This window comes from Hyposmocoma kahamanoa, unplaced genomic scaffold (assembly GCF_003589595.1).
Source record: "Hyposmocoma kahamanoa isolate Upper Pololo Valley unplaced genomic scaffold, ASM358959v1 86, whole genome shotgun sequence".
Taxonomy (NCBI): Eukaryota; Metazoa; Arthropoda; class Insecta; order Lepidoptera; family Cosmopterigidae; genus Hyposmocoma; species Hyposmocoma kahamanoa.
Genome location: NW_020654289.1, coordinates 9,275,340 through 9,290,560, shown reverse-complemented (window position 1 = coordinate 9,290,560; position 15,221 = coordinate 9,275,340). Strand labels below are relative to the sequence as shown.

Here is a 15,221-nt window from a genome sequence, read left to right as displayed (position 1 = left end):
TTGGTTTTACCGTACACTGCCACTCGTCATCTAGTAATAGTATACATTATATTCAATCTTTGCCTTCGGACCTATTTCACTCTAAAACATTTGGAAATTCCAACAGGAGAAATCGCATACAGATCGGTGACATCGTAAGTTATGTCGAAATAATTTTTGTTACAATTTCTCAAAGTTTTAGAACAAAAGTCACTTCTAGTCTTATATGGAGTTATTCCTAAAATTGTGTTTATGGTTTGTCTTTTGATAAGGGATGAATTTTATAAGGTGAATTTACGAAAAAGCGCAAAGGTTTTTATGCAAATATTTTGTTCACAAATTTAGTAATCTCTTTCTAAAGTTGTTTTACAAAAACCAATCCTCTTTGTACAGACTAGATTTTGTCTTAAAGTAATACTTCAATCATTGAATCAAAAGTTATGTTAATGTAATCAAAACATAAGCCAACAGAAGCCGCCAAAGGTATCTGAAAGCACAACAAATGTTTTGCTATTTAACAAACAAAGCAGCCGATTGCTCTCAACACAAAACGACAATCGTACGCCAATCATGACAGATTATGGTGATGGTGGTGAAGATGGTGAAATTACAGGCACATGGGACTTGTCAACTTATGTCTCAGGGTGTCGGGCGCAGTGGCAGTGCCCGTCAGATCTTTCTGATTGAAAGCTCTGAATGGCACTGCAATTGTTAGGGACAGGAATTGTCGCTGACCACTAGGTACACAACTTGTTCGTCCCGTCACTTAGTATTATAAAAAAAAAATAAAAAAAAAAAAACAAGGACTAACTAACCTATATTACAGAAACAGGCCTATGTAAGAGTGTAATTTGTTTATTAGCAGTATATAATATTTCAATGAAAAGTACCTGACACACACATACACACCAGCTAATGGCACATCCTTTGTCCTGCCCTCTGTATCCCTACACTTGCACATGGGAGGACCTGTACAACGCCACTGATAATCCTGTCTCAGTCGCTAAGCAGTGGTCCCCACAAATATAAGCGTCAGAGTTGTCGCGTCAAGAAGTAAAAGGCCAATAGATACTAACTATAATAATAATGGGTATAATAAATCGGAAGTACAATATTTCATAATAACAACATTTTATTTGACCAATTTTTGCTATCCCGAATTTCTTCTTCTAATACAATAAAATCATTCTTATAAGAAACTGAGTCTCTAAAAAACAAATTGTCAATTTTACCATTTTTATATGAAAAAAATTTGATTAAATTTGACCAACTTCAGCTGTCCCGATTTTTTCGTCCCATATAATGAAATGATCCTTACATGAAACAGAGTCGATCACCACTAAAAAAAGTTTTATCAATTTTATTCATTTATATGGACAACTCACATTTGTTCAAATAATTGGCTATGCCATTATATTTTTATTCAATTGAAAGATAGTTTTATTATAGGAAATGAAACTATTTTTCCGGATTTAAATCGCGTATATTTGTTTTTTCAAGCAAACCGATGTTTCGGGCCCTTTGCAGGTCCCATGGTCACGGTTGACTCGATCATACCCTATGTGTAACAATCGCGAAAACCTAAAAACTCGATAGTTTTATTACTTTATTTATAGCAGTTTTAATATCTATAAACTTATTGTTACCCATTTTGTTGGTTTTGTTGGTAGGTCATGTTGTTACCTCTTAAAGTAGGTCAAAGCTTAAAGCTTTACGAATGTCATATTAAATGTATGGGAGCATTTAACGTTAAAATTTTGGATATTTCTAGTTTTATTTTTAAAAAGTTATTCATGTCGACTTACTCATTAGATAACGTACTTTCGAGATCGGTTTAAAGTTTTCTGATATCTGTTGTAAGTTATTACTTGGAAATGTGCACTAAAAAAACAATGTGATGTATGTATCTAACGTTGAGACGAAAGTATAATATATTTGATCTAATTAAAATTTCAACGAAATCTCGGAAATATTTTCACACACCACAGAAAATTTTAGCTGTTTTATACGTTTGCAAACGTTTAAAAACTGCTTAAGTGAAATCTTCCACTATAAATGTAGTTAGGTAATAATTATATCTTCATTTGAGAATTAAGACCGCCGCGCGACACCGAGCGCCAACTTCGCTCCAGCTAATTAATTGGTCATATTGAGCTTTACGATGACGGCAAAAAACCTGGTTTAATAGTAATGTATAGTTTTGTGGTACGAAAAGAACTGCAACGAGATTTAAATAAAATTCATTCGACATACCTATATGTCTAATAGCGATGCGCGATTGTGAATGATTTTGATTTTCGACTCGTTAATAATCGCTAATCCTGTCATTCGAATGTCAAATTAGTAACCTACTAATTTCCATATTCGAATGGTTTGAATCATTGACTTATGGTTTGAATGATCATTCGTTACTAATTAGTAGTGCTGATCCATAGATTCCATAGAGCATTTCTGCTCGTGATCACCTAACCCTCTCTGACATATGGTAAATGCTGTAAATGTGACGGGGACAGGGATATTTTGGTGTGGACATTATGAGTTAGCTGTTTCGGCATAATAATCTGTTAACTGCCTCTGTGGCCGATCGGTTACCATGCCGGACTGCCACGCAGAGGTCCCAGGTTCGATTCCCGGGCCGGGAGAAATATTTGTATGGCCTACATTTATTTCTCTCGTGAGTTTGGGTGTAATTTGTGGTTGTCTATGTGTGTCCATGGCACCCGCGACACAGGGTTTCCCTAGTGCGGGGCTATGTTGAGTGTGTGCGTTATAAAAAAAAAAAAAAAAAAAAAAATTATTATTATAAAAATCATTCGACACGTGCGCCTGATCGAATGGCAGAAGCATTCGGTATTGTGCTTGGATTCGACTTAGCCGAATGATTTGCTAATTCGAATGATGAGTAGTAGTAACATTCAAAGTCGCGCATCGCTAATTTTAAACAGGTACTTATTTCAAATCAGTAAAATGGAACTATTGAAAGAATGTTGTTGAATGTATCGTTGGCTGTCTAATACATATTTTGTCCTGTAACAAAAGAAACACTCACCTGTCCATGATTGACGAAACCATGTCTTCTGGCGATGTCATCCACGTGGTGTTCGCCGCCGGGAATATGCACCGCGAACTGATTGTGGTACACTTGTTCCGACAGTGCCTGTACTGCGCCAGCCCACACCAGCGCGGACGCCAGCGCGAGCGCGCGCCATGCCCACACCATGCTCACAGCTACCAGCTCACCCACATCGGACCACTGCCCACTACGCACTACACACGCGCGATATACTAAAACGACCCGAACACACCAATCTCATCCCACCTCCTATCACCTGAAACAATACACATTAACGCTCAAACGTCGTAATTGAAAATCAACGCTAATTGTAAATGTAACGTTCTGAACATAAAAAGCGCTCCTGGGTATATTAATATTGAATAAAATGTAATTCACGCGACTCGACGCGCTGTTTAGCTTCGTTTTTTACGTTCGAACGAGCATCATAAATATGAAGGGAAATTTGGGGCACGATAAACATATTTGCGGTGAGGCGCGGGCGCGGGCGCGGGCGCTCGGGAATCACGCGCCGGATAAAACGCAATAAGCGGACGCACAAACGCGAACAAGTTAAAAAAATCCGAGGAAAATCCCGAGATAATCCAGATAAGCCACGCGGGCAAAGTATGAAAAGCCTGACCGTGAATATATCAAAAACATTTATGAAATATTTTATTTGGGAACGTCCATCCTGAGTTAAAGCAAAACCTTTGAACTAAATTCGTCGTGTTGTTGGTTATTAACACTTTGGAAACTATATTTTTTTATATAGTTGTGAATGATTTAATAGAAACTCCAGAATGAAATTGTAAGAAAAATTTTGGTAATGTATTCACAAGAGGATAAAAGTGGTAGTACATCTAAAATAACGAGTGGTACAATCAACGTGTGTTGGGACCAAGTGCGGGCATGATGACCGCGCGTCGCGGGCTGTAGGGGCAATCATAAAACAGTGCCGTGCAAACGGTGTGGGAAGCAACGCATTGCAGTAGCACTGCTTTTATGATACTTCACCGCCAAGCCACTAAAAGTGATTCCGCCGGAGACCGAAACAGCATCAACATTTCGTACCACATTTTGGAAGAAATGTGTCAAAAGCTTGACTGTATTCTTAAAATAAAATCGCATGTAAAATACCTAGAACGCTTGTTATTCTTCTATTTTTCCTGTTTGTCTTTGGCCTCAATAAAGAGTTTTGTAGAATAAAATTTTTCAAGAACATCTTTCGCATAACAATGCCATGCTCCAATTTCTAAAATGGCTTATGCTCTCTGCAAATTGAATTTTATCTTTGGTATTCAGCACTGCCACATTTTGTTAAAAGCCGAATATTTTGAGGTGAATTTGCCATGGAAAAATACGTTGATATCTAAAGACCTTCACTGCGTAAAGTAAGTTTTATAGTATGGTAACCTTATATTGAATCTTATAATACGTTTTGATTACACAATATTTGGTCTACAGCCTCTTTGGAGAAAACATGGAGAAAACCTGCATATGTATCACCACGATGATTTCTGTTTATAACTTCAAGTGACGGGACGAACAAGACGTGCGCCTGATGGTAAGCTACTCGCCTGTCCGTAACAGTTACAGTGCCACTCGGAGCTTTAAATTGCAAAGATCTGAGGGGCACTACCATTTCTTCCGTCGCCCTGAGACATAAGATGACAAGTCCCGCGTGCCTGTAATTTCACCAGCACCCTTACCCTTCAAAACCGGAACACAGTAATGCAGACATTACTGCTTCGCGGCAGAAATAGGTAAGGTATGATATGATTTAACACATTATTGAGATATTGCCTTTATCTTACCCATCAACAAAGAAATTTCAATATGCAAAACTAACTAACATTCTACGTATGATCAAAAGATTCAATTTCCACAAAAGATTTCAGAATAAAATCAGATTTGGTCAGAATATCGTTACGGCAAAGATTTCACGCGAATAAAATTTCTCTCTTGGCGGAATTTGTTTCATCTCAAACGAAACGCAACATGTAGAGGCTCGCAGTCAAAGGTGACCTGTCCAATGTCCACTCGGCGAACTTTCTTCAATCTGGAGCTTTTAAGCACTCTAAAATAAATTTAAGTTGAATATAAGTACCGAAAACATGTACGAATCTAGAATTATAATACAAGAAGTATTCATTAGTGGGTTTGAGGTAATCGGATACTAACCTAATTTTAAGATAAAAGCTCGTAAATATATATATATAATAAGCCTGTCAGGGAATAAGCCCTGCTCTGCTGAACGAGGTGTTAAATGTCATCAGAGTGAAGTAGGTCACAGAACCCTACTTGTCGCTAATCTGATACAAATTATGTTGTTTTAAGGTTGATTTATTATCGCATACGAGCACCGAAACCATTGTTATAATTATATTTTTATACGGATCCCAGAGTCCGAAATAAACGAATAATGTTATTATTTACTAATACAAAGATCGAACTCTTCGAAAAAAAAATCCTTTGTTCCGGCTGGACCAGCGTCTTCTAGCAAACTGTGCTAGTGGAGTAATTCACAAAAATAATATCATTCCAATTCACTGTACTAAGTTTCCACGTCTGAGTTTGGTGTTATTCCAACATATCCTCGAGAGCACCTTTAAAAGGTTGCTAGACAAAATTAATTCGGTTTACTTACGAAATTCGATACAAAAAGCGTGAATAGCAGTATTTTTGGTTTAATAAATACACTGATCTTCCGATGTAGGTATTTTAAGACAATTATTCAACATTTTCAATAACAAAAATGCAATTAAAGAACTACCGTAAGTATTTGATTTGATTGAATGATTGAAACGTTATGAAAATTATTAAAAAATTATATTGCTCTTCTTCTAATCGGTCCTTTACTGTTGACACCATGACACCATTTCTTGCACTAATATATTGCCTTCATCGATCTCAATCAGTCGCTTTGTGGAAAACTATGCTGATAGGCATCTCTCCTTCATCGGAAACCTGATCCGACAACCGATTTGAGCGTCGACCTCTAAGTGGTTTCCCCTTAATGCCTCTTGTCACCATTTAAGTTTTTGGAATATTTTCAATGCAACTGAAATGTTTTACACATTTCAACCGAAGTCCCTATAATATAAATACCAGAGCAATGGAATTTACTCACTACCCAGAACACCCAGACCAGAACCAATTTAGAAAAGTTAATTCCCAATTTATCTACCGGGAACCGAACCCAAGAGCTACTCGTCCAGCATCCACAGTGCAAGTTGTTGGACCGCCGAGTTCGTCTATACCAAATACATGGCAAGTATATGTAGATAACGGTTCTATTAAAGTTTCCGGGTGGAAATCATGTAAGATGGGAGACGCGTGCACTTAAAGGTGTCTAAGACATTGACTTGTGAAGATCGCAATCAACTCGATATCCATCAGCGCGTTTTGATGACGATTCTGAGTCGTACAAGAATTTATCGATGTCTTACTTTCTCAAATTCGTATCATATAAAGAGTGATTATTCACGAGACGGCAAAATTTTGTGTTTATTTTAAATTTCTTATCAAGGGTGTTCATTTGGATTTTTTTTATAATATCTAGTTAGGGTACGAACAAGTCGTGTGCCTGGCAAGCTACATGCATGTCCATAAAAGTTGCAGTGCCACTCAGAGCTTTAAATCACAAAGATCTGAGGGCCGCTGCGCCTGTCACCCAGAGACATAAGTTGACAAATCCCATGTGCCTGTAATTTCACCACCTGTTAATTTGGATGCATTACTTATAAGAATAAGTAAAAGCCAGTGTGTGAATATGAAGGAAATGTGATAAGAAAATAGCCTGCAGAATTTGTATATACCATCCATTTTATGAATTTGAGTAATTTTATGCTTTAAGATAGAGTTTGAGAAAGTAGGGCGACAATATGTAAAAGTTTAAATTGTCGGCAAATTAGCAACTTCAACGTGCAGTTTTCATCACGATGTTTTCGTTCACCGAAAAAAGTTCATGGTAAATTTCAAACTGAAATTATGTACGGACAACAGCACATCAGACTACACATTTTGGTTCGAAAATCATCTCCAGTGCAACGGAAGATACGTCAATGTGTAGCTTGATGTGCTGGCGTGTGTACATAAATTCCAAGAAACTCAGAAGTACGAGTCCGGATTTATTACCTTTTTTTAGCAAAAAATAAATAGATATTCTTTCATGAACCGCTGAGCGTATAGGTCTCATCCATAACAATGCCGCAACGTTTTTTAACCACTTTTGTTTATTTACATTGTTACCATTATTACAAGATTCTGGCATATTTTTTGTTTACTCTATTGTACTGTCCCACAGAGGTACCTTGGCGGAAAAAAGTATTTTTATGAACATTTATCTAAACAATTGCCAATAGTTGTACATTACGTAAATATACGAGACAGACATAACCATTCTTGCGCAAAACTGCCGTGTTTTCAACGGTTACTTTAAATTAAATTGAATAGAAATTTACGATACTTGTGTTTTTTATAATGCCTAGAATAGTAATCTTGTCGGTACTCATAATAGTGAAAAGTTGAAGTTGAGTTAAGAGTGAATTTTATGTTTTTATTATTTCTCATTTACGTTTTAAAGAATGTTTAATTTAAGACCAATATTTTATAAATTTCGCACTAGGGAAACGCTGTGTTGCGGGTGCCGTGGACACACATAGACAACCACAAATTACACTCAAACTCACGAGAGAAATCAATGTAGGCCATATAAATATTTCTCCTGGCCCAGGAATCGAACCTGGAATCTCTGCGTGGTAGTCCGGCATGGTAACCGTTCGGCCACGGAGGCAGCTAAACTATAAAAGTATAATTTTTATTATTTGACTTAAAACATAATATTTTCCGCGGTGTCATACCAAAGTGCACCACTGTGTGTCCTTACGTACTCATCAATCCCGACTACTTTTAACTCTTTAAGGACAATTTTTTTTAATATTAATGTTTCATATTTTAATTATTAGATCATTAACTTTCAGGTAAGTATCAAAAATTATTTGTGGTTTCACAGATTCCCAATTCTCGGAATTTTGCCTTACAACATTCGCTATATAAAACGACAAGAATATTCTTTCAGTAAAGTTAGGAAAAGACACACTTTGTGAGGCCCAAGTTGACAATGTCAACCGAATTGACTTCTAATTTTGGATCGTTTAAGTTTAGTTCATTCAATATTGGAATACTCAAGTAATACTTAATACCGTTGAGCGCTTTCAGCTCAGGATATTCGCAGTTTCTACGTTTATTGGAAAGCGAAAATTCATTACACATTTAAGAAACACAGTAAGAACTATTATTGCTGGAAAACAGCACGAAAAGTTAAAATAGCAAGCAAAGAACTGCGTAACTTAGAATAGAAAGCCGAGTTAGTTAGTTATTCTAATCTTTCAAAAGTTCTAAAGCTAAATTTTACCTCGTCAATAATACTATAGAAACCCATCACACCACAATAATTTATTTATCATTTAAATTTGGTTTATTTACTATATTAACATAGTAATGTAGCCTTAAACAACAACGTCTGTAATCGCATTTATTAAATAGATAAAAACAAAAGGCTTAAGAAACGTTTCAAGTAAACAGCCTATCAAAGAAATCAACTGTATAAACAAGAGTTGTATGATGTGTCTCTAACTATCCCAAATAAAACTAATTTATAATCAAAATAGAACATTGCCATAATGTTACGTGTTATTCAAAATATTTTATTAGATTTTGGTGGCAGAATATTCGGAATTCGAGTTCTGACAAGTCACTACACAGTGAACACCTGTAACTTCTAGCAAGTGTAAAGGTCGTAATCGTCGGTCGGAAGAGTCGTAAAAGTTTTTTCGAAAACTTCTGCACAGTTAAATCAAGCGATCATAGTCTACATCTATGATTTCCACAATGTTCACACAACGAGAGGCACATGTAAACGAAAAAAAAATTGGGGGTGCATGAGACATTAACGGGGGTCCACGAGAGTGGATCCATTTACGCACGTCGTGGTCAAAATTTTGAGTTTTCATAAATACAATAACAATAATAACAAACACATAAATTACCTATGAAGTAAATATTTCACAATAAACAAAATACAGAGCTATTTTCGGTAGCGTATATATAAAGCTTAACATGTGTTTTTTACTCTAAACTCTAAAGTTGAATTCATCAAAGTGAGTAGCACTGCGTCAGCTGTCAAAAACATTTGAAACTGATGAATTCGTAACAAATCAATATTAGAAACGCAGGGATCTTCGCAAAACACAAAGAATTGGCAAGTGACCAACAAATAAAAAAGAGTTCGGGAACCTCTGGTCTAAGCCCTAAAATTAATGTAAAAGAATCCTTCATTACAATCCTGCAGGGATCATTCCAAGAATAACGTAACAGCCGTTACCGTTCTTGCAGCCTACTTTTCTTATACTTCTTTTAAATAAATTTAAAGTAACAACTGCGGGAGAGACAAATGTAGTAGTATTATGCTGTATAACTTTGTCACATAATTAGTTGAAACAATGTTCATTGTCAATTTTACCTGAAATACAGAACTGGCTTTCGCATTACTCAATTAGCCGACTGAATTTGTAAATTCAACCTTAAGTCAAAGTAACAGGTGCCATAGAATTACTCAAAGATTTTGTTACTCAAAGATGGTTACATTTATAAGGGATGATCAATACTTACTCTATGTACTCGAAATCACGCTATTCCAAAAACAAGTTATAAATAACGTCATTGGTGTACTAATTGAAAGCTGAGATGATTTAGATATAAAGATGTAAATCGTCAGATAACCGAGAATTTCGCCAGCAAACTCTACGTTTCATACTTGTTTACGTGAAACCGGCTGTTTGTGTTGTATATCGAACGAAATATTCTCCGGTATTAATGAGTAATTACAATAGCATATCGAAAAAGAGTTAGTCCAGGGAAGTACTGTGACCCTACCTATTTCTGCCGCCAAGCAGTAATATCAGCATTATTGTATTCCGGTTTTGAAGGGCACATTGGACTTGTCAACTTATGTCTCATGGTGACAAGCGCCGTGGCGGTGCCCATGAGATCTTTGCGATTTAAAGCTATGAGTGGCACTGCAACTGTTATGGACAGGCGTGTAGCTTACCATCAGACGCACTACTTGTCCGTCCCGTCCCGATTTGTAGCGTAAAGGTGCTGGTGAAATTACTGGAACATGGGACTTGTCAATTATATATTATTACCTGAATCTAGGGAATTCTTTATACTATGATTACCCCATCTAGACAATTCGCTCTAATACCCAAAACACTCAGACCAAACCACTGAAGAAAAGTTCATTCTCAAATTCGTTCTACCGCGAGTAGAACCCGGTACAAGAGACGTCTCATTCAGTGTCCACTCTGCAAACCGTTAGGCCACCGACATCTTTAACAATTATAAAAAATTACGCTATGACCAATTTACTAAAATTAAATAATATTTTTAATCTGAATTTAATCACTTTTCAAAAAACATGAAGATATAATCTACAACACTAATTTAAGGAAACCAATATCCAATTCAACAGTGCTATTTAATTTGAACAGAGATAAGAATGCAATTATCATAATTAATTCAGCGATATAGAGTCGGAATATTAAACGTGACTAGTAAAGTGGCACTCTGAGTATCGATAGATTCCTCCGAGCGCCTAAATCTCGACGAACACCTCAATAATTAGCCGGTTATTCGCAGCAGTCGAGCATTGCGGCATGAATAAAACATTCGCGGAACACAAGTACAATCACGAAAACCGCTCTAAGTTGACCCCCACCATAACAACAAAATCAGTCCTACTAATACGTGACCTCAAACAACTATGGTGCTCCGGTCTATAGGCAGAGGTCTAAACGAACTGGTATCGATTTACCGAGTCCTCGAGTACAGTACACGGGGCTAGTCAAACAAGCCCGAGGCAAACAAACGGTGACGTGGCAAACATCTCTCTGCATTAGTGGGGTTAATATTTTAATGGATATTAAAGGGATTATTGCATCACATAATAAAAGTATGGATTTGAATTAAGCAAACACGAGAATAATATTTGCTCTGAAATGAATTTTTCTTTTTACGATAATGATCGTTTCTAGAACGTCGTTTTCCTTCAGTAATATACTTCATTATCTCTAAAGAGCGTTGGTTACATTAAAAACAATAGGTATTATTAAGACAGCTTATTATGCTGAGGCACGCGGTCGTGTGGTAGACACTGAGTATTGTGCTACGCGGCTACGACGCTACGCTTCGCTGGCGCAGCCAAGGTCTACGGAAATTAGTAAATTATGCTACGAAGATGACAAGAGATGTTTTTCAGAGAAAAAAGGCTTAATTTTTCGTTTATACATCCTATAATCATTTATTATACAGAAATCCGTAAAGGACTTAAGATATTATGCTATTTTCAGTTAAAGTTGGCATTAAATACTAAGCAAAAATTGATACTTTTACCTATCAATAAAAATCTCTTGGCGATAGAAAAATGGATTGTGTCATACATAAAAGTGAAACGTAGCTAGCTTCATGCAAAACTAAAATATTATGTCTGTAATAAAAGGCCACATTACATTACGTCTTTGTTATTAATTAAAACGCATAATGGTACTTAAGAAAATTGAATTAGTTTGAAAATTTTATAGAACTTGTAGCAAATTCTTGGATACTATATCCAGGCTAGATGCGATACTTTATCTTAATTACTAGGTCCTAACAACTATTATTACGCGTAGCGTAACCTCGGCAGACGTCCTTACTAGACTTAGTGGAATATTGTAATTAACACGTATTAATCGACTGAATAACGTCGTCATATAGTAGTACATAGAGGTATCTGACTCGATTGACAATATCAAGTGTACAAGTGCCTTTTTATCATTATACGTTGACTTGTGTCAGTTCGTCGTAACATTGGAGTAGGTACCCGATTCTTATCTATTTCGTGGAAGGATTAGTCGCCTTTAAAACAACGACGTAAGGTATTTTCTTACTTTTTTCAAACCTGTACGCCTGATTACGTTACGAAGGCTGAAAGTTAAGTATTTCATTTATTTATGATTATGTTTGTTTATTTATTAGGAAGTCTAACAGCATAAAACTAAACTAAATGGTAATAATAACCATTGAAGGCAAATTACAGGTCTTCATAAATATAGGAAACTTAATACGTACTTAGAGTAAATGTGTGTGAAATACTCCACCAATTTGAATGAATGAATGAAATACATCGAACAAACTCAAAAAATCGAACCAGCGTTTATCGCCTGAACGTGGCTACCTCTCTTACAAACTAACTTACAAATAGCAGATCTTAGGAATTTCTCTGTGCTTGTTGCGAATCTTGGATTGGGTTTAAAGGGCTTTTTGCCGCGGCGCCACCTGTGAAAATTTATGAAAGTTTCTTCACTCAGCCATTGTAGTCGGATGGAAGAAATTTTTCTTCAAGTTTGTTCGGATCTTTTTAAATTTTTTTTTGTCCACTCTAAGAAAACCTTATATCGCAGGTTTCATGGACACATACATAGACAACCACAAATTACACCCAAACTCACAAGAGAAATAAATATAGGCTATACAAATTTTTCTCCCGACCCGGAAATCGAACCCGGGAAGGCCGTGGAGGCAGTTAGTCTTTGTATTAATAATAATCACAGTTGTACCAAGTAGATCTACGTCAAAGACATTCATTACGTATCTACTATTCTACGATGAAATTGGGATGTTTCTTACTTCTGTAATGAATCTACACCAGACCTACATCAAAGCAAATTAAGAGCATAGTACAATTTCTAATATAATTTGTTTTATTTTTGAACCAACATTGTTCTAGCTTTTGTTTTCGAACATTTCTACTATGGATATTTTTCTTTCGGTCCTAAATAAAAAAGTTACTATTATTACTGAATAAATGATTACCTCGGTGGTCATTGATGATTGACGACCTCGGTGTCTCAACAATTTGGACTGAGAACGAAATTTGAAATGAGGAAGAACCGGGTTTGATAAGTAAGCCCAATTTGGGTTCTGAGTTGTGCCCCGTTGCTCTGATGCACATATTATAGGGAATTTCCTAGTTTGAGACTAGGTAATTGGTGTAAATATCTGGCAGTCTATCTATCGATGCACCTGGTTCCCAAAAATATATTTTGTGTTTCCAAGATTCTGTATTATATTTTGTCTTAGCAAATGCCGTCAGCCATTGCAAGTCGCTGTGCATGCATCTTGTAAGCCGAGAGCTCTCGATTCGGAGTGTACATCGCCAGTGCTCTTGAAACGCTGTGTGACACGACTTGTGGTTGCACCGGCCACATTCCGAATAGTGTCCTACATTCCATGCTTAGGAACAACCAAGTCGAATCTTAAACCGAACCCAATATCCTTTTTGAATATTTAGTTGCTTTAAGTTACTTTTCGCATGCGAACTTAAAAGCCCTATTTAATAAAAGACGCCGATATGCCGTCGACGTTGCGATGACGTCACATAATTCAGTCAATGTACAATATCCGTTCTGATTATTCTTTTGTTCAGCATAAATCAAGATGTCAAGGTAGTATTCGGTATTTCCAAGTGAGAAACAATTCACAATAGGTACTAGAAGTACGAAATCAGTAATCAGATACATTATAATGACGTATTCTTCAGATGTCTACGAATAGCTGAGTAAATTTTCTTTCACCACCACCACCACTACCACCATTCGAAAGAAATCTTTCACAGTGCGAGGATTTACCGTAAAATCAACCAATGCCATCTAGCGTCCTTTGATATAACTATAAAATGATCATAATTGACTACAGTAGTGTATTGTTTATACAAAGAGCATCATTTCTTGGTACGTATTGGTGGTATACTTACTTGGACTTGTAGGATAAAACAAAATTCACTAATTCATGCTCCACTGGAATAACGTTTTTTTTTTTTCAATCACGCTTAGATTAAGCCAATTACCGTAATGAACCTTGCATGTCGAAGTGTTTTCACACATACGCAATATACCCGCCTATCTCCTGACATAGATCTTTCTTTTCCTCCACTCTCATCACTCCTTTGATACATGGTTGTCTGTTCCGGATATTTTCTATCTGGCCCATTTATTCCTTTTCAATATGGTTATGCATAACTAACCCGAGGCAGACCTTTCGCAACATTTCTATCGAAGAAAATTCAATATTTTAAAATCGGTATTAATACACATTGTTTGAATTTTTAACGCGTAGTATGAATTCAATGTGTTTTGAAATTGATGATGTAAACTGTGTAAGGCTACTCAATGCTTGAAGCGTCCTTACTGACTAGAGAAAGAGGCTACCTTCGAGCGATACAATGAGCTCTTCAAAGCTCGATATCCACTTTGATAGCCACTTCATAATCAGACCGTATCAAACCTACCTATTGCCTACTAATATTCGCGGGGACGCATATATTAAAAGTATTCTTTAATTTAATAGTATCCTTTGATGAAAAATTCCAAGCAGACACAAGACTGCAGTAGTAATTAATACCTTTTAATTCATTGTAATCTCCATTAAAATTTATAATAAAATTAATTTTAATAAAATTTGAAATTGTTGAAATATTTTTTATTTAATTAATAACTTTTGTATCTACTCGTATAGTGAAAAATAAGGTGGTTTACGTTAATATTAGGCTTAACAGGTTGATGACTTTACCATCTCAGTTAGTCGTGACCATGGGGCCTGTACAGGGCCTGAAACGTTGGTTTATTTGAAAAAACAAATATCGCTCATTCGGTGCTACATTGACGTAACTGTAATTTTGGCAAAATTTAATTAAGTATCTTAACACATTGTTGTGTTAATATTTAATTAAATAGTGCCAAAATTACAATTACGTCAATGTAGCTCCAAATGAGCGACTTGCGCAATTTAGGTTTGAAAAAATAGTTTCATTTATTACGGTTTGTTATATTTGTCAGCATGATTAACGACGCCGGTACAAGCCTTTTAAATTTACGTCCTTACACGTGTAAATAATATTTTGTAAATCAATATATGCTAATGTAGGTACCAACATCCTATACTCGTTTACCAAATAGACAAAAAGTTCGTGGTTATTTAAAATTTAAAAGTTCTAGCTGCCTTAAACGCTAAGTCAGTTGGCAGACGAAAACGTCCTCCAAAAAAAAAACAGGAACGTGATCGTTGCGCAAATAGCCGCGATTATGCC

The 15,221-nt window shown here is 36.1% G+C and overlaps 1 protein-coding gene across 1 annotated transcript in view; it reads right to left on the bottom strand.

Moving 5' to 3' along the window:
- The window catches only part of LOC113234898 (furin-like protease 2), a 331,380-nt gene that overhangs the window by 135,156 nt on the left and 181,003 nt on the right, over positions 1–15,221 (bottom strand). Inside the window, exon 2 of the mRNA XM_026470420.1 lies at positions 3,029–3,308. Coding sequence (XP_026326205.1) covers positions 3,029–3,199 — 171 coding nt within the window. The 5' untranslated portion in view covers positions 3,200–3,308. The remainder of the gene's footprint in view (positions 1–3,028; positions 3,309–15,221) is intronic.